The 27423-nt window shown below is 41.0% G+C and overlaps 3 protein-coding genes across 3 annotated transcripts in view; 2 read left to right on the top strand and 1 right to left on the bottom strand.

The window, feature by feature from the left end:
• The window catches only part of LOC123959809 (zinc finger protein 608-like), an 18865-nt gene extending 1234 nt beyond the window's left edge, over positions 1 to 17631 (top strand). The window contains exons 2-9 of the mRNA XM_046034095.1: positions 161 to 199; positions 4952 to 7400; positions 8380 to 8842; positions 10322 to 10491; positions 11886 to 12033; positions 12475 to 12531; positions 14520 to 14535; positions 14673 to 17631. Coding sequence (XP_045890051.1) covers positions 161 to 199; positions 4952 to 7400; positions 8380 to 8842; positions 10322 to 10491; positions 11886 to 12033; positions 12475 to 12531; positions 14520 to 14535; positions 14673 to 14691 — 3361 coding nt within the window. The 3' untranslated portion in view covers positions 14692 to 17631. The remainder of the gene's footprint in view (positions 1 to 160; positions 200 to 4951; positions 7401 to 8379; positions 8843 to 10321; positions 10492 to 11885; positions 12034 to 12474; positions 12532 to 14519; positions 14536 to 14672) is intronic.
• The window catches only part of cnot6l (CCR4-NOT transcription complex, subunit 6-like), a 91437-nt gene that overhangs the window by 5507 nt on the left and 58507 nt on the right, over positions 1 to 27423 (bottom strand). The gene's annotated exons all lie outside the window — the stretch shown is intronic.
• LOC123959810 (centrosomal protein of 120 kDa-like) overlaps positions 19724 to 27423 on the top strand; it is an 18892-nt gene continuing 11192 nt past the window's right edge. Inside the window, exons 1-5 of the mRNA XM_046034096.1 lie at positions 19724 to 19848; positions 20868 to 21024; positions 21702 to 21816; positions 21975 to 22119; positions 25447 to 25595. Of these exons, the coding sequence (XP_045890052.1) occupies positions 19800 to 19848; positions 20868 to 21024; positions 21702 to 21816; positions 21975 to 22119; positions 25447 to 25595 (615 nt within the window). The 5' untranslated portion in view covers positions 19724 to 19799. The remainder of the gene's footprint in view (positions 19849 to 20867; positions 21025 to 21701; positions 21817 to 21974; positions 22120 to 25446; positions 25596 to 27423) is intronic.

Below are 27423 nucleotides of genomic sequence, written 5' to 3' on the forward strand. Positions count from 1 at the left end.
TAGAAATGAAACACACACCTGTTTTCTCCGTTGCTTGCATCAGCCACTATTCTGCTTTTAATGTGAGGACACCGGGTCGGATTCAGCCCTGTGCGCGCTCCCGAGCCTCTCTCTGACTACAGCGACAACACGGCAGCTAACGACATGCAGTTCACTAACACCACAAAACAACTGGCTCACAGCAAAACACAGGCTCCACGTAAGGATACAAAACAACAATAAAAGTTTATGTGCTGAAGCCCATCAGACCAAACAGGTTCAGATGATGTCGAGTAAGAACAAAGTGAGTATTAGTAAAGCTGGAGAAACATAGAGGTCACGTTAGCTCGCCGGCTAACGCCAAGCAGTTGCTATTGTTATCCGAAGCAAAGTTATATCGCTTTCCGCATTACTTCACCAGCTAACGTGACCCATGTTACTATCCTGTGTGCCACTGTTGATTTAGCCTGCAAGAAAGGATGTAATGGTAAAAAGCAAATGTGGAGCGATTTGTTTACTAACGTTAGCCTATCCTGATGCAGCCAGCTAACGCTACAGTAGCAGGATTTCTGTATGAAAGTGGTAGTGATTCGGATTATGCTCACTCATGAGTTCAAGTGAGCACGCGTACGAGCTCACGCCTGGTAGCAATCTTAAAACCGCATCGCTAGGGGCCGCTGAAAACTCCATAATGCCCCTTTAAAAGTGCAGTTATGGCTCTCACCATTCATTTAGGTAGGGGCCTGATCTTGTTAGTCCGAAATAACTGCCCGGAGGCGTTACCAAGATGTATTACTGTAATATTGTTACTTTTTCCAGTAACTAGTAGTGTAAGGGAGTAATGTAACTAGTAACTTTAATCACCCAGTCATAAGTAAAATATTATAATTCATTTTTTAAGTAGGAATAAGTAACTAGTAACAATTTCTGAATAACTTGCCAATAACACTGCTGCCGAGTGGCGGGACTTGCCTATGTAAGGACTTTGCCCAGCAGTTTGTTGTGGTTAGCTGTTTTCCTTTTTTACGTAACCATGCTAGTAACAAATGTTTCCAAAAAAACACTATTGTAGGTATGCTTGAAAAGTGGCTCTGAAACAAGTTTTGCTATAGTATTTTTATTTCAGGTTAGGTCATGGCCGTTGTAAAATATTTACATGGAAAGCACTGATGCCTGTTTGACAGCTTATTACACTTACACTTATCATGACATTTGTTGATGTGCTTGTTCTCAGTTTGAGCATTGACAATGAATTTCAGTTGTATTAGCTGGATGCCATTTTTTAGTGAGCGCCTGGCACTGGTGAAAAAAATAAAATTAAAATTTGAAATCCATTCTTGTTCTAATTGTAAACACATTTTAAGGACAGGCTGCTTGGTGTATTTCCCTGTTTGATCTATTGTGTTTAACCATTTGATTGTTATTCTCATTGGCTGTCATTTGCTACCGATTGTTCATTTGATTAACTGAAAAGAGCCCTTGATTATTTTTTTTTTTAAAGTGCTTTAATGTTGCTAAAATGATAAAAAGGCTAAATTGGCTCTGGGGCTGTACGGCGTTTTTCCATGATGAGCTTTAACAAAAACACTCTCCATTCTGCATCCCAACTGTTTTACAAATGGAGAGTGGTTTTTGTAATTGCTGAGTGGAAAATGTGACAGTCCCTCCTCGCAGGGCTGAAACCTCTCAATTATTGCTCCTGTATGTAAATGATTGTTGTCATGGCAATAACAGCTTAATCTCAGAAACCAGGGACTAAATTGCTTTTTTCATTTGGACTCTTGCGGGCTCCTGTCAGCAGTGACTGAATGCTGTTTTATTATATAATTCTATGGAATAAAATGCTTCCTCATTATCAGTCTTTGAATGAAACTGTTACCGAAAGATGATGTGATTCAATTAAAAGCACAAAATATAATAAACACATAGAAAACACATTTTAGGTTCTAAAAAATATAACCAAGGGTCTGAGGGGCCTCAATCAGCTTTACTTGACAAAGTTAAATGTTAGGAAATCATCTCGGTTAGATCACTCAATTGTTCAAAATCGCTTTTTAAATCGAGGCATGAGAACATTAAATAACCTTGAAATACCAAAGAAAATGCAAAAAATTTCAGTTGGACGTTCCAGCAGCTTCAGTGGCATTCAGGGACACATTGATGTAAGAAAGCAATTACAAACATCATAGGAAATGTGAGATATCATCTCTTAAAATCACAGAAGGGGACAAGAAAGTCTAGTCTCAACGTGCTTTGCAGTCGGTTCCATTAATAAGGTGATTAACACCCAAAACAGTCTTTCCAAGGTCAGAATTTATTCATTGAGTATTTAACACCAACCGGTCCTGTGATGTAGTGTCATACTTAATGCTTTAAAAGGCCAGCACATATGCAAAGTTCAGAGTCCAGCTTCAAAAATAGTCTTACTGGAGCAGGTAATATAAGGCAATGCATTTTCATCATTGCAGCAGGCAGATTTTTTGATATAAGTAACAATATGTGAGTGGGGAAAAGCATCTCCAGTGTTAAGATGCGAGGCGATCTAGTAAACAGCATCAAAAGACTTCAAAGCAGAAGGTATGGCATGTGAATACAAAATGTTTCGATATCAAATTCAGAGATAACTGTGGATTGTAAAGGTTTTTTATGTTATCAAAAGAAGCAGCCTCTGTACAGGAAAAAAAATCAATTTTTATCCTTGACATCTGGGTAAAGTGGTCCACATGAGCCTTGAATGATAATCTGTTATCTTCCAAGGTTTTTGTCTGGTGGTACAAGAGTGCAATTTGGGTGACGATGTGAACAAGTTATTCTTGGGTTAAAACCTTTCAAGAACAAATGCATCAACAAGAAAAACAGGCTTAGTTTCAGCTTGATGGCTTGAAGTGTCTTTCATTGAGCTTTCATGAGCTCCATACAAAATGGCACAATACAATGTGATGTAAAATCAAACGATGTAAAACAAAACGATACGAAATGATACGTGATACAATGTCCTACGATAAGATGCAATATGGTAAGATATACAGTACAACGTAAGACAATGTCATATAAGAGAAGCTGTGATACGATGAAATTTGATGTGAGATAAATTGACATGAGGTGATACAATACAATGTGAAACAATATGTGACATGAAATGTGTATTGATAATGCAGTGTTGGGCAAGTTACTTCCAAAATGTAATACATTATAGATTACTAGTTACTGTCATTTGAGAGTACTTAGTTATATTACAGTGTTACTGTCTCTGAATTGTAATGCTTTACACTACTTTTGTGTTACTTCAAGTTACTTTCACTGTTATTTAATAGGCGCATTATTCTGATAGTGAGATGTGGTGCACAGGTGGGTTCTAGTGATGTGCAGAGATAAATCTGCGGATGGGGTGGGTCTTTGTCATAAAAATTAACCTTCTGATTAATAGCGGGGGAGGGAGGATGGGTGAAATAGGATGAATCGCCTCCCCATTAAAAAAGATGCTGTGCACATTTACGCATGAGGTACGGCAGCACAACGTCGTTGATTCTCCCGACACTCCAACAGGATCGGTCAAGATGAACTGTCAGCAGCTTCTCTAATCATGAAAATAATTTGTTAAAGCACAAACACATAGCCAATAAAAATCTGTTTACACATAATCCATCAGGGGAGCTACCGTCTTGTTAAGAGGAGCCGAGTTCCCCCTTAGTTTACACCCTCCCTATAATCTCGACCATCGGATTCCGCTTTTTTAGTATTGTGTTATATTACTGCCTTATAGCAAAAGTAATACATTACTGTAATTGGTTACTTTTGTAACTCGTTACTCCCAACACTGTTATACAATTGGCTGCTTCTTTTTTGTCAATTTGTCGCCATCCAGTAGAACTAACATTGGCCAATATTGTGGTAATGGCTATTGTTTGTCTTATGAGGCAACTTACTACGGCTAGATGTAAACATGAAGAGCTTGAATAAAGTATAGGCTGTATCACAATGTGTCACAATAACACAAATATAATACCCAATTTAATACTGTAATCATCTAACATAGTGGTTGAAAGGAATCTGTGTGTGTCTGTATTTTGATTATATCAGCAGGAACAGTACATACAATTGACTTCAAATATGGTGGGTGTGTTGCTGCGGACACAAGGGAGTGCAGTGTTGCGTGTGGTGGAATTTGAAAAAGCAACACGTTCAGAACGAATAAATATACTAGAGAACAGCGCTGAGCGGAGCTCTGCAGCAGTGACGGCTGGGAATGCTCGCAGGGACACAGCCGAGCTGCTTGCGTGGGCAGGTCTTATGCTGCTCCAGTGTGGTAGTGGTGTTGAAACAGAGTTATCATCATCACGCAGGTTTCATACATGCTAGAAACGAATGAATTTTATGTAGTATGTGTTGTTTTGGTGTTATTAATTCTGTAGGTTAGGGGTTGGAAAATAAGCTTGGGTGTCCAGTTACCTCAATCAGTTGTGCAGAGGGTTGTGTCTTCGGTCCCCCCTTGTGCAAACTTATTTTTGCGCGTCTGGCGATTGGTCCACATCTATCAACCTATGGACACTTTTTCATTTCATTTTCCCAGCAAAGTAAAAGCTCTTAATTCAACTTGAAATAAAGCATTGCTGCAAAAAACTTTCTTGCGCTTTTGTAGGCACAATCACTTAAGAGGAACTGATTATTTGAGTAACTGTTGCTCTCATGATCTATTTCAGCACCAGCTGCTCAAAGTATTTATTTATTTATGTATTTAATTTGGCCTGCGGGCCGCTTCTTGCCGACCACTGCTGTAGGTGAAACCAATGTGAGACGAACAATTGGCCCCTGTGAACGGGCACTGTACTAGTTGTATTAATACAACAGAACACAACGCAACACAAAAATCGATCCGATCTGTCTCATCTCTGAAGCATTTCCATGCTGTCACTAATTAATTATTGAGAGGAATTCTCTGTTAAATCCATTGTTTTTCTCTTCTTCTGTCCAGGTTTTGTGAGTCTCCTTCCAGTGACCCTGAGTTGCCAGGTGGGCGTGGCAGGGGGAAACGAATGCGAATGGCCATGGCCGAGCGGCCTTGCATTGAGCCTGCCCCTGCTGCAAAAGTCAGGGGTCTATCTCAGCACAGGAGTCGTGGAGGTGGTGTGGCTGGAACCACTGCACCCATACACAGCAAGGGACGGAGAGGAAGCCTGAACCTCATCAATAGCAACTGTCGAACACCTCCTTCCTTCTTTACTGTGGAGGAGGTGAAACCTCCCAACAGCACCTCCTCTCTCTCCTCCGGGAAACGAAAGAACAAACCGCCAGCTGACCTAGACCTCAGCCTGGTCTCTTCTGATGACATTAAAAATGGAAATGGGAAGAGGATCCGAGCCAAATCCCGTAGTGCCCCATCCACCCCGCAGGGCAAATCCGACCCCTCGTTCATGGACCCTGGAGGCGGTTGTACCTCCTCACCACCGCCCCCGCCCATCCTCATCGACTGTCCACACCCCAACTGCACTAAACGCTACAAGCACATCAATGGCCTGCGCTACCACCAGACACATGCACACTTGGAGGCTGAGGAGCAGAGGAAACCTGAGCTGGAGCCCATGAAGGATGGGGAGAGTGAAGAACGACTATCAGACTGTGAGGATACCATTAGCAACATGACATATGACCTCTCAGAAACAAACAGCACTAATTCCAACCACTCTAAGAAACCTGCTCCTCTTTATAAGGTAACTACAGTGGGGTCTCCTAAGAACAGACGGCTACTCCTCAGTACTGACCATAGCCCCACAGCCAACTCCAAGACAAGAAGAACCTCCCTGCTGAAAGATGGGCTGATTGATGACCTGAGCAATCTGCCCATCATCTCCAACATGACTGTGGTTCTGGAGAACTGCATGGTACCAGACAGGAACTCCACAGTAGAGATGCCCAAGCTGGAAGCTGAAGGTTTGATCGACAAAAAGGGAGGTGCACTAGACAAAGGCAAGAAGGCTAACGGGAAGGTAGAGAAGCTGTCCAAGTCACGGACCAACCGGCCAATCGCTCCGGCCCCTGCTCCTCCAAAGTTGATTGCTATACCCAACACAGCGTATCCGCCTGGCACAGCAGATACCCTCACCTCACAGCAGCCCTCACCCATGGCAGCCATAGGCCTCACCAGTAAAAACCTTCCCCTCAAACCCATCAAACCAAAGCTGAGCATTGTTGTGGAACCAAGCCTTGTCAAAGCCACACTGGTTACCTGCAACAAAGAGACCAGGAAGAAAGAGAAACGGAGGCTAAAGGACAAACATAACAAAGATGTGCCAACCAGAACGCCTAATGGGGACAGCAGCGTAATCAAAATAGAAGATGGTGGTTCTAAAATGGGTGTCAAGGAAATTTCTGGAAGCCTTCTGAAGGAGCACCTCAGTAAGCAGGATGTTATAAATGGGCTCACTGAAAGCCAGGAGAGCAGGATGGCCAGTATCCGAGCTGAGGCTGACAAGGTCTACACTTTCACCGACAATGCCCCGAGTCCCTCCATTGGTGGTTCATCGCGGCTTGACTCCAGTGGTAGTTGCCTGGCAACAGCAGACAGCAAGAACAACAGCCCCGCCTACTCTGACATCTCAGATGCCGGGGACGATGGGGGGTCTTCTGAATGTCGCTCGGATGGAAACCGATCCAAGTGTGGCTCCTCTGCCTCTTCAGATGTGAGCTCCAGCAGTAACCATTGTAACTCTGGTAAAACCCCGCCCACAGCATCAGCCCCATCATCAAAAGACCCCCAGTCCCCTTACTACCATAGCTACGAGCCCTACTATCTGCCAGGGTACATGCAGTCAGACAGGCAAAACAGCAGCAGCGCTGCTTTCCACAAAAGCTCTGCTCTTGATGTAAAAGTGAAAGACAGAAAGGAAGAAATGAAAGAAGACGATAAATGCACCTCACATGAGTTCTTAGACTCAAAGAAAGGCGACGGGCCACCTCAGTCTCAGCTCCAGCTGGCAATGAGTCAGACCCAGACCGCCTTGGCCCAGTCGCTGTACTACGGACAGTACTCCAGAGGACTGTACATGGACCAGAAACTGTTATTGGCCTCCAAATGCTGTGACCAGACACACAGTGGCAAGCAGAGGGGTGAGAGGGGACAGGGGGTAAGAGACAGTGAGGACGATAAACATATGGTTGGGGCTTCAGCCAGTGGACCCATGCTAGGTAAAGGCCCAGATGGTGCTAAAGGTTGCTGTCCCAAACCCATCCTATCCTACGTGGAGATGAGTGAGAGGGGAGAAAGGGGACAGAGTCTGTGCGTTAAGGCTCTGCACAGTGGCATGGTGGACCAGGGCTCGATGAAAGACTGTGATGACATCAAGTCACCCTCCTCTTCCTCTTCTTCATCACTCCACAACCCAAACAGTCAGACAGATCTGGACTCAAATGTTTCCTATTCCAGTGTAAGTTTCTCCCTCTGTCTATAACCTGCCGCCGCCGTTGATGGTGTTGTTGTGTAATTTAATGACTGTTGAGTGTCACAAAGAGATTAATCACACACTGTGTACAGCCAAACCAATAGGTGCTAACAACACAGACCATGTGGCTTCTGTGGTGCTGTAGCTATACTTATACTACTTTTAGTCATTTTGGTTGAAATCAAAATTGTGTGGTTTGATTTGATGGATGCAAATGTTTTTAATGTCTAGAGTAAGAACTAATGGGGAATTGTGTAATTCCAATTTTAGGTGTAAATGTAAAACAAACACAAAGGAACAAAAGAAACATTTCTAATACATAAGTGTTGGTTTTTATGAGCTGCTTTTTCAGAAAGCTTGTACAGATTTTTTTACCCTGTCATCTCACGATGCATTTAACTGCTATCTCTAGCCATGCTGGGTCATTTAAATTGGTTGTATGAATTGAATGAAAGCTACGTTTGGGAGGGTAGGTTGTTTTTGACCATGTGTGAGACGTGTCTTGATTCGTGTTATTGAGAGGGACGCCACACTCCTCACATCACACCTGTGAGTGGCCTGCTGTTGAAACGTCGTCATCCTTCATCAACATCACACCCTGAGCCAGTGATAGATGGTCTGTCTATGGTTCTGTTCACTGAAGTACACAGTGTTTCCTCTATAGTCATTCAGCAGCGGTGGGCCACCGCAGCAGGAAATTCTCCACCCCTGCTAAAAAGACAAAACTAATAAATTAGCCTTTTTTTCCTTCCAAAAAAAGAGACAAAACGCTAAAGGGCTAACATTTAGACTTATAAGATAGGTATTAAGTTTTAGCTCTGCAACTGGCCATATAAACAAAAACTGGGACAGAGACGTGGACTGAAGTGAACCGACCCCAAAATGACTCCTACCCACCACTGTTAACAAAGAATTATAGGGGAAACACTGCAACTAGCACCAACACTTGTCCTCATCGATCTAGCCCTCAGACGGCCCAGCCTGGGCTCACTGCCTCGCTCACAGCAAATACTCAGAGCTGCATGGGGAGGAGGCCGAGGAGGGTGAAGGAGACAGGGGGAAAGAATGGGGAGTGACCGTGGAGCCTGCCAAGATGACCTCAGGAGGAGGAGGTGGAGGAGACAGAGGAGGAGGTGTGGGCGGAGATGCTAAAAAAGCCAGGGTCCACGGATCCCTCGATCTTCCGCCTGACATCGACACCGAGGATTCAGACAGGCTGGAGGGGCTGGATGATCAGGGCCAGGAGCCAATGGGAGGGCTGTCTGAGGAGTCCCAGAGTGCCCGGGCAGCAGTGTCTCCTCCCATGACCCCCCAGCAGCCCTACATCCAGTACCAGCACTCCTCCTACCCGCCCTACCTGGCAATGTGTGAGAGTGGCGGGGCCTCCTACAGAGGGGTGTCCCCAACCCTGGTCCACAATTACCCAGGTAAGATTCTGAGTAAAGGATTGTTTTGACATTTTGGGAAATACGAATATATTTGCTTTCTTGCAAAGATTTAGATGACTGACACCACTCTCGTCTGCGTGATCGTTATGAAATGACTGTCAGCAACTAGTTGAACACCAGGACTGGAAACGGATATAATGATATGATGTAATGCATGAACGTCCCCTGTTTTTTAATCTTTCATTTTTGTTGGGATTAAACAAAATACGAGAGATACTGGGTTAATTATCAGCTTTAAGGTGCTGGTAGGTGGAATTTGTTACCTCTGAACAGAGGAAAGCAAGCTTTAAAGCTTCACCAACCAATACCTTTGACATTGACAACAGATAAAATAGTTCACAGTGACGAACACACAGGGAACTAAAAAAGACAACATTTTCTGGATTTTTGGATGTGCTTGCTTATGTTTATTTTTTGTTTTGTTTATTTAATTTGCAGGCTTAAAAACTGTAGAGAAGTTAAATGTTATCCAATATTATGTCTTTGTAACATGAAATATTGTACTGGTGCTGCACTTTAAGTTCAAGGGATTGAAAATTTCATTTGAAGTGTAAGTATTGAAAGCATTTTAAGTTCCAGTTTCTAATGGGGCTTAATTTGTACAAAATTTCATCCAAACCGTATTATACCTTATACGTTATTTTTTAATTACATTGGAAATGTATGGACTTTAACTCCTTAAACCCCCTTGGTTAAGTCATAAACCCTATTTGAATGACCCTATAATGCATGAATTGATCGATTAGGTAACCGCAATTTGCGCATTATCGCCCTTATTGGAAGGTGAAGGGGCAGAAAGGGAACGGTTAGAGAGGGGAGTATGACATGCAACAAAGGTCACTGTCCAGAAGTGAACCGGTTATGTGTAGGCTTGGGCAGTATTAAGGTATTATGGTATACCAAGGTATTTAGAGATCCCGAAAGTGAGTGAGAGTTTAAATATCGTTAGAAGCACAGGTGCTCCTCTTTCTGGTGGATCGTTCATTTTCTGGGCGCTCAGTTCAGATTTGAAAAAAGATCCTCTCTGCTTTGTCTCCTAACTTTAGTGGCCCTCCACATTGCTTTTAATAAAATGAACAAGAATCTGTCTATTCTTGATTTGTCTACTTTACTCTTTTTAGAGTACGGCACGAACATTACTTCTCTGACTCACTTATTTCTCCAACTGTCGCTCATCTTGTCTCCACTGTGTCACACAGTGTTAGTTTTTTTCCCACCATATTCCTCCATAATCCTGCCCCCTACTCTACCTCTGATTGGCTAATCCAAACGCCACCCTAACTTTAACAAACCTAACCTACAGAGGCAATGAGTACTAGCCAATCAGAGGTAGAGTTAACAAAATAATGCTGTCACACAGGCTGTGTGTATCTTAAATAGCAAAGTGTATATTAATTATTTATTTTTGATCGCTACAGAAAGTAATGTGTGTGTTTTCTTCGTGTGTGTGTCCACCAGGATTCCACTACCCTTTGTACGGTAAGACGGCGGGCAGGGAGGAGTCGGAGGTGACTCCAACCAGCAGAGGAGGAGTGATGAGCAGCAAGCAGAGCAGCGACTCGTCCACGTCCTCAGCCATGGAGCTTCTGCAGCAGCAGAGCCATCAGTACCACGGAAAATCACCTGCTGTGAGACTCACTTTAATGCTCACTTAGGAGTAAAGAACATCACCTACACCAGCATGACACTCACATACTGTACCTGACACACAAAAGGTGCCCTATTATGCTTTTCTCTATTTTCTGTCATATCCGTAATGTTACAATGTTGGATGTTCATGTTGAACGTGGCCAAAGCTTCAAATGAGGTAAAAGGATTTAAAATAAATCCCTGTTAGCCAAAACCTCAGATTCCCCATTGTTCTGAGTGCTCCAGTTTCAAATATTTTTTTTTCTTCTACTCTCTGCTCTGTATGATGTCATATGGAGCTGTTTTTTCATATATGGTCATTTGCACAAAGCCCTATCCTCAAGGCAACCGCTACGCTCAGTCTATACCACTCAGCAAAGGACAACACGCTAGTCTTGAAGTTGTTCAATATGTCGCCAAGAAAGGGCTTTTTCAGTTGTGAACATTAAACTTGTAATGTTTTCCTAAAGGAGAAAGCGCCAAACAAGATTGTTTACATTGTATAAGATATTGGGAGTTTTTTCAACAGCCTGGTAAACACAATTTAGTGTCACCTTTAATACACAAAGAATGAAGACAAATCATCATTCATAACCAATTAAGGATGCAAAACCTTACTGCTGACCATTTTACAAGGCATACTGCAATGTTTAATTGTTAGTATTGTTCTTTCCAGGCAGTTTTTTTTTTTTTTTCCTATCAATTTAAATACAGTATGACATCAAACAATTGAGAATACTTGAGGGAAATCTGACATATAGTTCACTTTGGAGAACAGATGACAAAAAGTAAAAAAGAACATGAAACAAATTTAAATGACCCTTTAAGTTGTTCAGATTTTAAGCGACTCATTACTTGTGTAAACAGTGTGGATACACCAAACTACCACTTGATAATGATACGATGCTTCGGCTCCAGTTATATTACTGCCGTGGCTGCCAAGACATGGAGTTAGTGGTGGGGGCCAACATCATCTTGAGGAAACTTTCTCTGCTTTCAACCTGTAGAGCAAATTTGGGTTTATCACCGTTCACTTCAATCCAGTCCCATTTTTCTTTGTCAAGTTGACATTAGAAGAACTGCAGCTCAAGAAATGTCGGCCTTCTTCAGTGGTAGATGCCGTTTAGTTGTTAGTACAGGATTATGTAGCAATACAAATATACACTAAATTACTACACACTATTACTTCTTTCTTCGGTGTCCTCAAATAAGCGAAAATGTCCTCAACGGGACTTAAAGAGGTGTTTGTGAGTTTGCAGTCAGTACTACTGGGCTGAAGACTCAGATGTTTAGTTGACATGCACAACAGTTTGCGGGGTTAGAGAAAAGAAACGCTTAGTAAAAAACGTAAATCCACGTGTGTGTGTGTGTGTGTGTGTGTGTGTTCGTACAGCCCGGTGAGAAGGGTTCCCCCGAGGGTGAGAGGGAGACGGAGCGAGAGAGGAACCACGTGTCATTCGCCCGACACCTCCACACACACCATCACACACACCTGGGTATGAGCTACAACCTGATGTCAGGACAGTACGACATCTACCAAGGTACGACGACACATTGACCCCAAAACGTGTCGACAGAAACTGACTAATTTAAGGTTCGACAAGTACTAAAAAGCAGATTAATGCCCATGGTTTTGAAATGACATACTCTATCTGCTATCACATACAGCTTTAATGAACATGTGACTACATTCTTTTGGTCAGTTAGAGTAAGCTGTTGTTGATGCTGATGTTGTTGTTCGCTTACAAAAAAATATCATTTAAAAAAAAAAAAAATCCATTTTAAAATTACAAGGTGCTTAATATGGACAACCAGCATGTCATTCAGCTTGTCAGGAAGACCAGTGAAATACAAAATAAATGTTCTGACTATGGCCAGCTGAACAGAATCGAGCTCAAAAGGCAGAGTGAAGTTCTCTTATTTGTTGAAATGTGATGTTTCACTTATTTTCCTCTCTGTGTTCTTACTGCTCTGTGTTGAAGGGTTGAGCTCCAGATCGCTGGTCTCCAGTCAGCAGGTGTCAGGACACTCCTCTACTGGTAAGTTTGAAAAACCGAAACTGTATGCTGATAATACCAGAATGTGATAATCGGAGCTTAATGCCAACTTTGGCCATTCAAAATGATCTACTGGTTTACTTGTTTCCCTGCTGCCCCTTAAAGATATTTTAGGAGCCCAGTGAGTGTCTTCAAGCCAATTTTTAAATTTTATGATTAGATTTATTGAATTTGTTTATCCTTGCTTGCCCTTGCATGTTTGGATCTTGGTTTGTGTTGTTATCTTTAAATATTTCATGTGTTAAATACACAATAAAATGCCCTTAGTTATTGGATAAATTGGGCATAAATGCAGCTTTGTCATGTTACTTACTAAAATGTAAATTTCAATAGTGTCCACTTAATCATATCAAGGTGATTTTTTAGGTTGCACGTAAATGCAGCATGCTATGCTCGCCTAACATGTGCTAAAACCATGACGCTCGAACGCACACAGCCAAAGTGGCTAATGGTATCTTGATGGTAGCACTGTGGTTTATTTTTAATCTTTCATATTATTTGTCAGTTTCTGTGCTGCTTACCCTCTTCAGCTCAGGTGTGCTCTCAGTGTGGATCACAAGATCACATGCTCATATATTATCCACTAAGTTTGTATCTTATGAAGGGAACTGGCTACATTTTTCTTTCATAAAATGCAAATTGGGAGCAGAATAAGTCGGCGAATTGTCTCGTCTTCAGGCCGTCTGGCAGGTCAATAAATCAAATATCTAAACCTTCTCTCCTGAAAATAACATCGTTGAGGTTCGTGCCTTGTTGCCTAAATTATCATCCAGTAGATCATTACCCACTTTGCAGTGTTTTCCATATATTTTCATAGGCCATATATCACTGCCTTTGTTTGAATGTGTGAAATAATGCAGAAGGGAACCAGGCCGTTTAACAGCATAATGTGATGATTACCTTACTGGTGCAAAGACTGCAGTTATCTATAAATGGTAATTGCTGTGAAATGGAGGAGATTAACGGGAGTGATGCTGACAGTGGAAGCACACAACAGGCGAGAAATGAAGAATGCCAGGTGTTTTCTACAGAAGATGGAAGCAGCTGTGCTTTCTAATGTTTAGACCTAATGTCTGAAGTTCACAAATGAATTATCTTCTTATCTTGTGAACAAACCGTTTACTCACAATCACAACATTATCTCCAAATAACAAAGGTTGGTCCTAATAGTTGTGTGGGCCTGTTCATTTTGCATTTGAAGGTGTTGTCCTCTGGAAATGACACTTTATCTGAACGCTTAAAGGACATTCATGTTGGTATCACCAGTAAACAAAGTTTTGTGGAAAAAGTTGAATCCAAGGACTCTAGATATCGGGTAAAAGAGCACATACTTTACAGACCCAGCACAGAATATTTACATGAAGTTAGCCTTTCTTAACTTCATCATGTTGCCCCACTTGGCACCTTTTGAGTTTTTCAGTTATTTTCTTTGAGTTTCGAGTCACAATGAATGGCATTCTTTCATGTCTTGTGTGTGAGTTTAGCCTGAACTACAAATCATGTACCTTTTTACATCTGTATTTGCATTTGCCAAGTCATTCCAAAAGTTATTCATTCATTTTACAGGCAGATATTACAGACAGCCAAAGGTTTTAGATTTTAGATCACTATTTAAGTGTTTTCAGAGGCTTTAGACTTGATGCAGTAATCCATCACAGTGAAAACAACACAATGTTGCTCTAATTTATTTTGTTGGTTACATTATCTACTTGCACATGTTTACAAATTTGAACTAGATTGGATTTGTCAGGAATGTAGCGTTAAGGTATGTTAAGACTAAACACTAAAACATGAGTTTAAACATTTTCGACTTGTGTGGATGCTTCTTTGTTTGCTCTGCTTAATGCTCTTCTGATTAATGCAATTGCACCACTTCCAGTCTGAACACACCTAAAATCTTGACTCTTGTTCCTGAGCTGAAAGACCGATATGTGACTGAAAGCCTGTGTTTTGTCCTCTTGTCTCCACAGACAGTGAAGGGAAGAAGTAAGGACCATGTGGCCACGTCTCACATGAGGAACGGCACATTTATCAGACATCAATTCCATGGTGTTGAATAAGCTTCGCCTCGCTGAGAGGCAGAGAACAAAAAATTAAAAAATCTCTTTCATTTCTTACTAAAGACAACCACCTGTTTTATAACACGTAATCAAGGAGCAGACGGGCCGACAGAAAGCAGGATCGGGAACTTTTTGAAGGAGGAACTATCTGTACAAATCCAATGACTTTTGCAGGATCGTGACAGAAGCAGGCAGCGCGTATAAAACCCAACCCCGCCGTGCACTCAGCCCAGCCGCGGCTTTGGTGTTTAACTTTATTAAATGCACATTTATCGTAGTGTATTAAGATGATGATATGACTGAATGTACTGATGATGACTTACATGATCCCAATAGTCTTGATCGTTTTTTTTAAACTCCTATTGGGAAACAGCATTAGGAAGCTAAAAAGTCTATTATTATGCTTATTATTCTTATATTATGATTATTGAAGTGGTCCTCCTCCCTCCATAGTGCTGACGCTACATTTGTATTACTAACCTGTACTTGAGCGTAACCATGTTGATTGTATTGTCTTTATGTGAGAGTAAACCTTCACATCAACCTGCCCAGTGCCATGTAGGAACCCAGTGGTGTATATATTCTGTACAGATTCATGGCGGAGCACTAACATGCTTTATTGTACTCTATGTTGACCATCAGCCATGCAGGGGAGCAGCGTGCAGAGCAGGAAAAACCAGCAGAAACAGAATCCCTATTTTCTTTATTAGATGACTTCTATTAATCGGCAGCAGTTTGTCCTTTAGCCACATGTTCCAGTGACGTAACCTATTTTGCACATGATGTTGTTGCACATATCCCATTTGGTTAGAGAAGGATGTGTCATTTAGTGAATTTTAGCCCCAGTTTGTGCCTCTTGTGTCTAAGGAGCAAAGGTGGAAGTAGGGTGACGTAGATAAAGAGACAACGTACGGGTGGGTGGGTGGATGGATCTCGTTTTTTTTCTACAGTTAAGGTTGATACAGCAAAACAATCTTATGATCTTTGCCAAATGAAAACAAAGTTCCCTAACATTAAGCAAGTCGTTCATTTTCACCCAATCCTTGATCTTTCCGTGGCACCAACAGAGTGGTTTTGTGCCTAAACCTGACCAAACCTTAACCACAGCTGTGTCAGATGTGGAGACATTTGTATGACTCAACAGTGATTTGTGTCTGTTTTGGAAGGGTCTGACCAACCACGCTACGTGTTGATATTGGCACCAGATCAGCAAACGCTAATATGGATTGTATTTAAAAGATATGAGAAACAACATATTTTGTCATTTATTTTGGTGAAATTGCCGGACTTCGGCAGTGAGGGTCAGTCAACAGTATACACAGATATGAGCCGCTGTTTTTGTCATCTTTGGTGCGCAAATACAATTTTGACTCATTCCTTTATTCTTCGTCCCGAATAAATGCGGCAACTGGGGTAGGACGGGAATAGGAACCAGCTATCGTGTCTTGTTGCCATCTTTGTTTAGGTCAAGGAAGATGGAGGTGGAGACTCGCTTCGTGTCAAATTCAGTCAAAGAAAATATAGAATAAAAGAGAGTGTGAGGATTTTGGAAGAAGTGCTAAGGGTTGATAAATGACCTGTTGGGTTTACACTAAAACAGTGACCTGTTATTATTCGACTTGAATATAATAAACAACCATCAGAGATTTCTAATGTAATAAAAAGGACTGTGCTTAAGGCAGAGGTACAACCTGGGGCTAGGTGAATGAATGATGGATGCCAGTGAGCGTGTGCTACTGGCATGTTTTGTTTGAACGTGAAAGACACAAATGCCAGACAGTGATACTAGTCACACCACCTCTGAAGGACAATTCCAGTGTTGAGGTTTTTGTTGATTTTCTACATCTATTTCTTTCTAATCACCTCTAAGCCAGCACCACACTCAAAACTAAATGGAATTTGGTGTGCTTGCTCAGGTACAATCGTGAGTTTTAGGGCGAAAAAAAAGAAGCTACATCGTTCGTCAATCTAACATAGGCCGTAGGTTTTCACTTTACTTCATAGTTACACCAGTTTTTGTATATTTGTCTTGTTTTTAGGAACTTCCAAGTTGTGTATAAAAGCATTTACTTGCAGTGTCATTTTCAACAGCAGTTTGAGACCATGCTAAATTCAATTTAGTTTTGAGCCCAAATTGATGCTTTCTTCTTTACTATACTATTCAAGCCATAGTATAAGACAGTGTTTCTATCAGAATATTTATTTTGAATAATAACGAAGATGACACAAAAATATAAATAAACATGATAAAAGCTGGATAAAAACTGATCGCACCGGAATTGTCCTTTTAAAAAGTAAAATGCCCACTTTTTTACTGACAGGGATGCCAGTGGGGAAGCGTACTTGTCAGGATTCCCACAATCCTTTGCCCTGCCCCTGCTCCCATGCCTCCTACAAGCGAACTAGCTCACTGCAGAGCCTCTGATAGACAGAAAGGTCAGATGTTAGCATTGTTGCCAAACCACTGCCACATCTCTAAAATAAAGAAGTACCAAAGCGTTGGCAACAAGAATTGGCCTGATTCTGGTGCCTCATTCATGGATCCGGCAACCAGGCCTGCAACATTTACACCAATGTTGGCTCAAGTCCTTTTGGCAACACGTGATTGGCTTGTGATTTCTGTAATTACATTAACTTCCAAATAAGGTAAATGCAGCATAACGACAAAAAATTAAAAGCTATAGTAACGACCTCACAGCCGCACTGTGGAGCCAACAAAAATCCTAACCTTGTCTATCAGCGGCTCTGCCTCACTTACACAACACCTTACCTGCATAGTATCAGTGATCATTCTATTACTTGAATATAGTGCTATGAACTCTGTTTACAAAATGCTGTCATCTTTTGGGAGACACAGTGTTGTCTTATAAAGGCTGCTTGGTATGTTCAGTTCATCCACCCGGTGTATCTAGTAAATAACACACTGAAATCGTATAAACATGAAACCTGCTGTTGCTTTTTTATACTGTATATGCCTTAATTCATATGTTTGGCAATCATGATTAAAGGATGTTTATATATATTCTTTTCCTGTGGAGTTTTGTCTTTGCAAGTGACACTAAAAAAACTAAAATGCTGGCTTTTAATACAGTAACCAACTTTCATGTATAATGGAAACCACCACAATATTTCTTATTAGGGCCAGAGCACCACACGGCATCTGATATGGACCCCCTACAAAATTTAAACAAAGGCACAAGACAAACAAAAAAGCCTCTTGGAGCCACAACCTAAACCCAACAGGAAGTCAATTTTCATTTGAAAAAGGGCATTTCTTTTACTCGTACTCTAACAAACTCTAAAGACCTTCATGATGAAAAGTTGTGGTATCTGAGTTTTCATTGAAGGGCGTGTCTGTGGCGTGGTGTCGCGCTCCCATGTTTCCCCATGAAACGGGAAGCTGCAACTTGAGTGTACATGGTCAAATCTGCCCCAGAATTCACGTTTGATCAGTCCCACTGTCAAGACATCTACATGCTAATATTCAGTCACAGTCATAGCGCCACCTACTGACAACAGGAAATGATACGTTTTATACTTTCATGTGCTCCTCCTAGCATGTTGACCAGATCCACCTCAAGTGGCAGTCATAATGTGATTCAATAGGATTAATGTATCAATATAGAATATTGCAGTTCTCCTCTCTGCTTTGAATTTGAAGATTTATGATATATTTTTTAATTACTATATTTAATGACTTGTGATGGTCTAAAATAATTTGGCAAGTAATTTAGTAAATGCATGGGAGTTTAAGAAGAACACTTTTTATCATTATGATTATATTACTATTAATCATTATAATTTGATGGAGATGGAGCAGTGGATAAGACACATGTCTTTGGCGTGAGAGACCCAGGTTCGAATTCACTGTAAATCACCAATGTGTCCCTGAGCAAGACACTTGACCCCTAGTTGCTACAGAGGCGTGCGACCTCTGATAAATTGCAAATATATCAGATATTTGCAGAAAAGAGTCAGCTAAATTAATAAATGTAATTATTATTACTCATTTATTTCCCCTTTTGGTGTAAGTACTTGGACTGATGTATGACCAGGACCAGTGGTAAAAGAAGTATACTTTTACTGAAGTAAAAGTAGCCATACTACTAAATACACTGTTACAAGAAAAAGCCTTTTAGCCCATTTCAGAATAATGTATCTTATATGACTGAGTAATAATTAGGTCTATGGATGCATTAATGTGTCCATCACTTTTGTGTTGCAGCTATGTGGGGCTATTTTTAACAAATGCATATATTGCTGAGTTGCCTAATCTATAATAATACATCATAATTAGTTTAGTTATTTAATTTTGTATTACTAATGTAAATCTGCAAAGTATTTCCCTCAGAAATGACACACAAAACATTATCTGTATAACTTAGGAGGCTGTCTTCTTTTTTTCGTTTGGGATTGGCCTTTGGGATTGGCCATGACGTCCTGTGGTGAAGCCTTGACCTTTGATGCATAGTCTAGGTGTACAGTAAGGCAACCTGCATGTTTTTTATTATTAGGCCTATTGGTCATTTGTTTAGATTGTAGGCTGTAGCCTGTTTGTTTTTCTGCACGCCTTGCGAGCAGCATAAAATACAACAATGATATATATTTCTAATGCAGCTAAAAATTGTACCAAAGTAGAATGCTGAGTAAATGAATTTAATTTCCACTACTGACCAGCACAGCCCAAAACTGTACTGGTAAAGGGGTGAGCAAGACATATTGATCAAATCAAATTAATTCGTACTAGTATAATATAGTCGCACTAGTGATGATGATGATTTTCATTTGGGGGAGCAGTTTAAACTTTCCAGTGGTGGACAAACACTTGTAGTATTACAATATTGTAGAACACTCAGAAGTAAAAAATAAATAAATAAATAACAGAAGAGAAATGTGTCTAATATGTCGGAAAAAATAAATTGTGATAGCCTAGTAGAGTTTCACCTCCGACCAGCAGAGGGCGCAGATCACAGACGCGTATCCGTCATCACTTCCGCTGTTAAAACAAAATGGGTGGCGCCAAAGCTTGACAACAAAGCGGCTGTTTGCTGCCTGTAACGGACAGTAAACAAAATCTCTGCTCCGTTAAAGTTTGGTGCCCACAAGTAGGTCCGAATTAAACGACGGCGTGGAGAGGAGTTTCGCAGTTCACAGTTGGAAACGTTTCCGTTGGAGCTGTCAAATGTCACCATGGCTTCGAAGACAGACCAACTTCTTATCGTTGTGTCCATCCTGGAAGGTAACGTTCACGTTAAGGAGGCGGACTACAAGCTGCGGACCAGCACACACACGTAACACTAACGTTAGCTTCTAGAGTAAATTCAGTTATACAATTACCAGCATAGTGCGGTTAATGCACGGGTGGCATTTGTAACGTATTAAGTAACGTTAGCTCTCTGAAAGGCAGCCTGTTGCTGCTGATCGCGCCAGCTTAGGCGGTTAAATCCACCCTGAACTGTTATAGACAAAGCTTTGAAAGGCACAATTTCCCAGCCAGGGCTTATGGAAGATGCTATATGAACTGAACTTTGTCAGCACCAGCCAGATATTACAAAGTTTCCTGTCACAACAACCCACGTTTAACTTCCAGCTGTAACGTTTCATCTTTGTAAAGCTACGTCAGTCTCATACTAGTGTCATTGTCGTTTGAGACAGATTTTGTGATATCGGGATTAAGTGTGTTGCTTTCCTCATCTTTAAGGCTGTTACAAAAGAGACCCGCAGAGAAACAACAAGACGTTTGAGAGTAGATGGCCCACTGTTATTATAGCAAGACTTTTAACTTTAAATCTAACTTGCACTTTTACTGGTTACATAGCGTTCACAAATAGTAAAGTAAAAGAAGAAAATCTACTTTATTAATCCTTGATGAAATTTTTCTGTTGTCATTTACACACAAGCCAGAAACAAACACACATGTACTGTATAATGCATTAGTTAATTGTCTGACTGATGGGGGCTGCCGCAAATTGGCAATGCCCTGGAGGTGTTGTGGTACCTCTCCAGCTACCAGTCCACAACTTGTATTACTGAAGAGTTCTTGATTACCAAGCCAAGTCTCTGTGGACTGAACCATAATGAAACAAACAGGATTCGAACCTGTGCAGGGTAACCCCATTGGATTTCAAGCCCAGCACCTTAACCTCTCGGCCACTGTGACTACATTGAGTTGGTCGATTATTTATCTATCTAATGACAACTCATGTGCTGAAGTGGCTCCTGCAAGAAATGTTTGGAAACCTGTCTCCCCTTCCCCAGGTCGTCACTTCCCAAAGACTCCCCGGCTCAGTCTGGTGGTCCAGGCGAGTTTTGATGGTGAGCATCTTGCAACAGACCCTGTGGAGCACGTAGACCAGCCTCAGTTCAGCACCGAGCTGGCCTGGGAGCTGGACCGCAGGACGCTGCACCAGCACAGGTCTGCACCGCTACCATGTTGTCACTGCAGTTTGAACTTTCACTGTAATGACATTGCAAATAAAAAGCAATATGAGAGCAGCCAGGATTCATTTACCTGAGAGGTTAAAAAAAAGTCTTTGCAGTAATTAAATTTGTAATGCATGAATTAGTCACCTAAACATCAGACAACAATGTTACACCCATCACAAATTTCCCAGAGCCTAGGGCTGGACTATATGGGCAAAAATCTTATCACGATAAAAAGTTTCAAATCTTTCGATATCGATAAATATCACATCATTCTTTCTTTCGAGTTTAAAGGCTGATTTTTACTCCTGAGTGAAAGCTGAAGAAACCTGATTGTTAATTGTGGTTTAAATTCTTTCACAACACTTGATGCCAAACAGTGAATCACTTCACAAATCTGAGGTAGAACATTCAAAACAACATGTCAAAAAGCCAAAAATCCAAAGATATTACGTTCAACTAACCAATTAATTAATTGTTGGAGCTCTAACTGACTGTTGCTTTGAATTAAATCACTAATATTTACTTCACAAACCACTGTTGCTGGATGTTCAGAATAACTATTATACTGTATTTATATTTGTTGTCATGTGGACCTCTGTCCATTTCTAGTGGCTTAATTTCTAAACTGCGTGATCTTGATGCACTTTGACCACTCTGTCCTCCCAGACTGCAGAGAACTCCCATCAAGCTTCAGTGTTTTGCTGTTGACCCTGTGAGTAAGAGGAGAGAGAGTGTGGGCTACATCGTCCTGGACCTCCGGTCTGTACAAGAGGTCAAACAGGTAAACTTCCTCCTCTTCTATGTCTGGGTGACATGTTGAAATAGGTTAGCTCTATGATCAGTAATATTTGGCTTCTGAGTTTTACCAGCATACCAGTAGAAAGATATTTGTTATGAGTGATGTACAGATGAGATTTGTTTTCTGTGTGTATGCGTCAGGAGCCTCGCTGGTATCCACTGCTGAGCAGTAAATACATCAAGCAGAGACCAGCCCTCCTCCTCAGCATGGTGCTGGAAAATGACAACAAGCCCTCCGAACCTTCACCTGATAGGTTCAAAGCCAAGAAGGCCCCGCCCCGAAAAGGTCAGCTGGTTCAGCAATACTGTTTGCTTTGTTTGTACTGTTCTTGCTTCAGTGTCTCTTGTAAGTAAAATGATTAGTGATGTAATTTCTTGAAGTCATAGCTGATGCATGCGTTAAGAACGCTAAAACAACATGTTTTTGTTGGCAGTCTGTCCGCTCTGTCTCTCTGGTAAGCTGTCAGTGCTGTGCCGTCTGTCATACCTGAACTGATGACATCTTTACCCACTGGACACATGGGTGGATGCTTTTTTAAATTACATTTTGATGTCACAATAAAACATGATTTTAAATGCCCCATCATGCAGGACCAGTTTCCCTTTGATTTGGGATATCTGCAAAACTCTGCAGTGATCCAGATCCCTCAAACCTCTGTCATGTGTAGTTTGTGAAGTAAAAATTTTAAATGTTCACCTTTTGGAGCAGTGATTTTTCACTTTGTACAGCACATTTTGTAGTGAAAGTGCTGTAAAATCCTCCACTTGATGTGAGGGGATTTTAGGATACATGTCCACTAAATGTGAGACTAGTGGTCATCTGATTAATCAGCCCAATAATATTGAGATAATCGGCATTTGCTGAGACCTGCGCTCACGAGGCTGAGATATCATCCTAAATGACATCAACTCTTATCTAAAACCATTACTGGCTAGCGGTAGATATAAATAGTTATACTTGAGTATACCGCTCTGAAATCTACAGCACAAGTGTAACATGTTACTAAGATAACCATGTATATCAGATATTGTTTTGGTATCGGCATTCTATAATGGCCGTAGTCCGCCCTGCTCTCTAAATATCAGCCTCGGCATCGACCCATATCCGTTGGTGAGACTAACTTGAACATGTGATCATGGGTGTGACACATCAACTCACAAAAAAAGGCTTTTGCTTTGTGCAGCCCGAAAGTGATACAGTTAAATCAAAGGCGGCAGTATTTTTAATATCCCCTGTAGTTGCAAGCTGTGAATTTGTAAATTTCTAATGTAATAATAGTTCTGTGCTGTGAGGGCTTTTAAAATAATACAAGTATAAAATAGCTGCTTTCATGCAGAAGTGTCTGCTCCATTTATTAGCCAGCATGTGTTAACACCCCACACTGTAATATACAATAGTGTTGTCACAATACCCAAAAGTATGACTTTAATACAACACCTGCCTAAATATCTCGATACTGATACTAGAGCGATGCACAGGCCTCAGATCTAAGCCCTAGCCCGGCCCGTGTCCGACAACTTGTCAGAAAAAGCCTGAGCCTTTTTTCCCTCCTCCCCAATACCACAGCTTACTGTTACAGCCAATAAAACGGTTCAGTTTTGTTTTTAAAGGCAGTGGTTAGCCTATTTTTCATTTCATTTCTATATTAGGTTAATTTAGAAAAATGGAGCTCTTTTTTTTTTTTGTTTAAATTAAAGTTTTTGTTTATTAAAGAGACAACCGTTCGGTCAGCAGCCAACGTCCAACAGTGATTTAACGATCAATTTAACCTCTCCAATCAGCACTTGATTTGCCTACAAGAAAATCCATAGATATAAAACACGTCAAGCAGATCACAAGGTTAGTTCAAACGTTTATAATCACTAGTAAAAAGGCATTTTTGACAGGCTGAGGCGGACGGCTGCTGCTGCTCGCAAGGCGTGCAGAAAAACAAACGGGCTACAGCCTACAATCTAAACAAATGACCAATAGGCCTAATAATAAAAAACATGCAGGTTGCCTTACTGTACACCTAGGCTATGCATCAAAAGTCAAGGCTTCACCACAGGACATCATGGCCAATCCCAAAGTCCAATCCCAAACGAAAAAAGAAGACTCCTCCTAAGCTATACAGCCAGTGTTTTGTGTGTCAGTGTGAGTAGCTTATAAATTGTCTTTCTATCTTTGTTTTACCACCTCCAGTTTCTCCTTCGTTATTTTAATTGATGGATGTCTAAAACATATAAAGAAGAAGCCTTATACAGGCCAGAGGCCCGGCCCGCGTGAGCTATGACATGAAAATTGGCCCGAAGCCCGGCCCCAGGGTCATAAAACAGTCAGGCCCCGTTGGGCTCGGACTGAAATGAAGGGCTCTAACCAATACTGAAACAATACCACAACAAAAATCTAAAACATCAGGAAAAGTAATGGAGTAATAAATGACAGAACGTTCCGATCTACTGTAGAGAGCCTGTTCTCATTAATGTCATTTTTAAATCTAATTTGACTAAATGGAAACTAGAAAAGGCGCTCAGCAGAGCCCAGACCTCCGCCAACAAGGTGTATTGACTCGTGTGTTCAGTCTACTTTAGTGCACTACTGTAGTGAGCAGGCTAATAATCCTGAGTTTGAGCTCCATCACCATGGCTACCAAGTGCCAGACTTAAAGTTAATGCTTATTATTTTCAGGCTAAATAAAATTGTACTTTATGTGCTGATGACGGGTTTTGTTTTTTCATGTAGATGTGTTTTTGACAATGAATGAGCACATTAATAACTGGATTACTGTAAGTTAGCTAAAAAGCTAAAGCCACATTAAACCGTTAACATTGCCCTCAATTTCCTTCACAAACTTCGATGCTAAAAAAGTTTGCTTGTCACACACTAAAGTTGGACGTGTTGTCTCTCTTGGTCTGTGTAGTTTTGAAACATCATTTACAGGTGGCCTTTGTGGAGTCCATGGTTTTGCCCTCACTGTCGACTACGTAAGCGAAATAACACCCACAGTTCACTCCATGCGTCTGCTTTGTCGACAAGACATGGAAGAGCACTTATGCTGGCATCCATGTCTCTCCTTCTAATTAATGTACCAATAAAAGGCGGTGTTGTATCGTTTTTAATGGCAGGGTATTGCGATTCTAGTATTGGTATACCGTGCAGCAGTAAAACAGTATATGCTTATGTGCTGTGTACTCTACTGTCTGTGTCCCTGTTAGAGCTAAAGCCCTGTGAAAAATCTGGCTGGTCAACCTGTTTGAACATTTATCATGCTCATGTGCTCATCAGTGTTTTCTGTAGTTGTATATAGACCCAGGTTCACTTCAGGTTCAGCTCCAGTTGTTGTGTAAGCAAAAAGTCGAAAAGTAGAGAATGAGTTTTTAATGTATTTGAAAGAAAATGTGATGACGGGCTGATATTGAAATTTCAAAAAAAAAAAAAAAAAGTATTGTTGGTGTCAACCCTTGTGGGGGAAAACCTCATGTGAGTTTGTTTTATAGAACCAGCCCTTTTCTGGTTTTCTGCTAACTGTACCTAGTTCAGAGTAAATGAACTTTTTATCATCTTATGTTCTGTTCTCTTTTCTCTCTTTCTGTCCCTCTGTTGTTTAATTTTTGCGCCGCTCTGCTGTTGTAGGTTCTCCTGCAGTAACTGACCTGCTCCCAGAAAACCTGGAGGCTGCACTGATCCCAGACCAGGGCTACCATCAAGTCGGACCTGCAGATCACTGCTCTGACATGTTTGTCCTGTCCGTCACTGTGGCCTTTGCTACCAAACTAGAACAGGTAAGGACAATACTTTGCCTCTGACCTTTGATTGATGACTTCCAGCCAGACCTGTTAGCAGGCAGTGAAGTGTTATTTCTTTAATGGCATTAGACAACGTAGCCAATGTGACGGCATTTCCAGAAAGGACTGCATCTCCAGTATAGTTTGATAACAGTAAATAGAGAAACATTGTTTCCTTGGCTGGAAGGTCATTTGTTCTCACTGTTGCCGTCATTGTCGCTTTTTCTTTTCACACATAATGAACGCAGCTGACAACATCTGGCCTGTTGCTCAGGGCTGTCCAGAGGCAAAAAAAACACTGACTGAAGCTAAGCAAAGAAATTAAATTAAAAAAGTTAATCAGAAAATAAGTTCTTAAATGTGTTTTAGAGAGAGATGTTGATCTGACAATGAGGAACATATCAGGTGGTAATTTTCATTTAAACATTATTGCTTTAACTCTCTACTGCTTCAACAAGGACTGTCTGTCCCCCAGAGCGTTATGAGAAGGAAGACACTGAAGACGTCAACCAAATTAAAGCAGTCTCCTCTGTCTCACTAACCTTTCTCCCTGCAGTTAGAAGTGGGGTAGAGACAGTATATAGATGGTTCAGCAGAAAGCACTGCATTTTGAAAGCTGAACTACGTTTTTAGCAGTTTTGATATGTTTGAATCCAGTCGTAAATTTGAGTATTTTCTCTTTGAAGCTTCTCAAACAGAGAATGTACTGCGCTCATCTGTCTTGTCATTGTAAATTAAATTTAATTAGATTTACTTTTGATCAGACACTGGGGTATTGTGATAGCTATTTGACATTTTAAAGATTATCAAAAGGTGGACTAATCAAATAAATATTCCATACATTAAACCTGCAGTGCTGAACTCTGGTCTCCCTTTCTGTCAGTGATGGACACTGTCAACATAGTTACAGAAATATACATTAAGGCAATAATCCATTAGGTAGAGGAAATGTAACAGCTACATAGCCTACTCCAAATATTTTACAAATACCAACCTGTCATAGAGCAGTAACATGACATCGTGTCTGCCCTCAGGCCTCTCACAGGGGAAAAGCTACACCCAAGGTTATCCATGTTTGTCCTCGCCATCCATCACTTTCTGTTTTTGACTGTAATCCTTTCTCTGAACGCTGACTTTCTTTTTTTATATCTGGAGCGTCAGAAATTTGGATGCTTCTTAGGTTTTTCCGACATCACTAGAGTTGCTCCAGAGCCATGTAGAGGAAGAGTCATGTCATCGCCGTTCAGTTTTAATTCAAGAGGCTTCATTGGTATGACTGAATACTGTGTAATGTTGACAAAGCATGTTAACACAAACTATATGACCAAAATATACAATACTAAATAATAAGCATTTGCTCCAATGGACATTATTATTATTATTATTATTATTATATATTATTCTAACCACAGACACCGGATTTAAATACTCTGGTATACCAAGAATACAGAGAGATTTACCTGGCGGTGCGTTGTGTGAACTCATTTGGCGAGGAATGTAACATATGCTCATTTATATGTAAGAGTCGTGCACTTTAGCTCTAATCAAAAATGTAGCTGTGTAAATGAATTGTTACAAAATCTACAGCTTCTTTACAGAGTTTATGATATTAAATGTTAATTAAACCCAAATACACTCTGATAAAAATGGTAAAATAAATGTAAATTGAGTCAGAATGAGTTGTTAGAACCAACTAGGGCTGGAGCCGAGTATTCAAATATTCAGTCGTTTGGTACACATTCGATGTTCAGTTTTGAGATTTGATTGTTGAGGGATTTTTTCGCCCGTCTGACCTGCCCCTGGGGGGGGGGGGGGGGGGGGGGTT

Source organism: Micropterus dolomieu, linkage group LG21 (genome assembly GCF_021292245.1).
Source record: "Micropterus dolomieu isolate WLL.071019.BEF.003 ecotype Adirondacks linkage group LG21, ASM2129224v1, whole genome shotgun sequence".
Lineage (NCBI taxonomy): Eukaryota > Metazoa > Chordata > Actinopteri > Centrarchiformes > Centrarchidae > Micropterus > Micropterus dolomieu.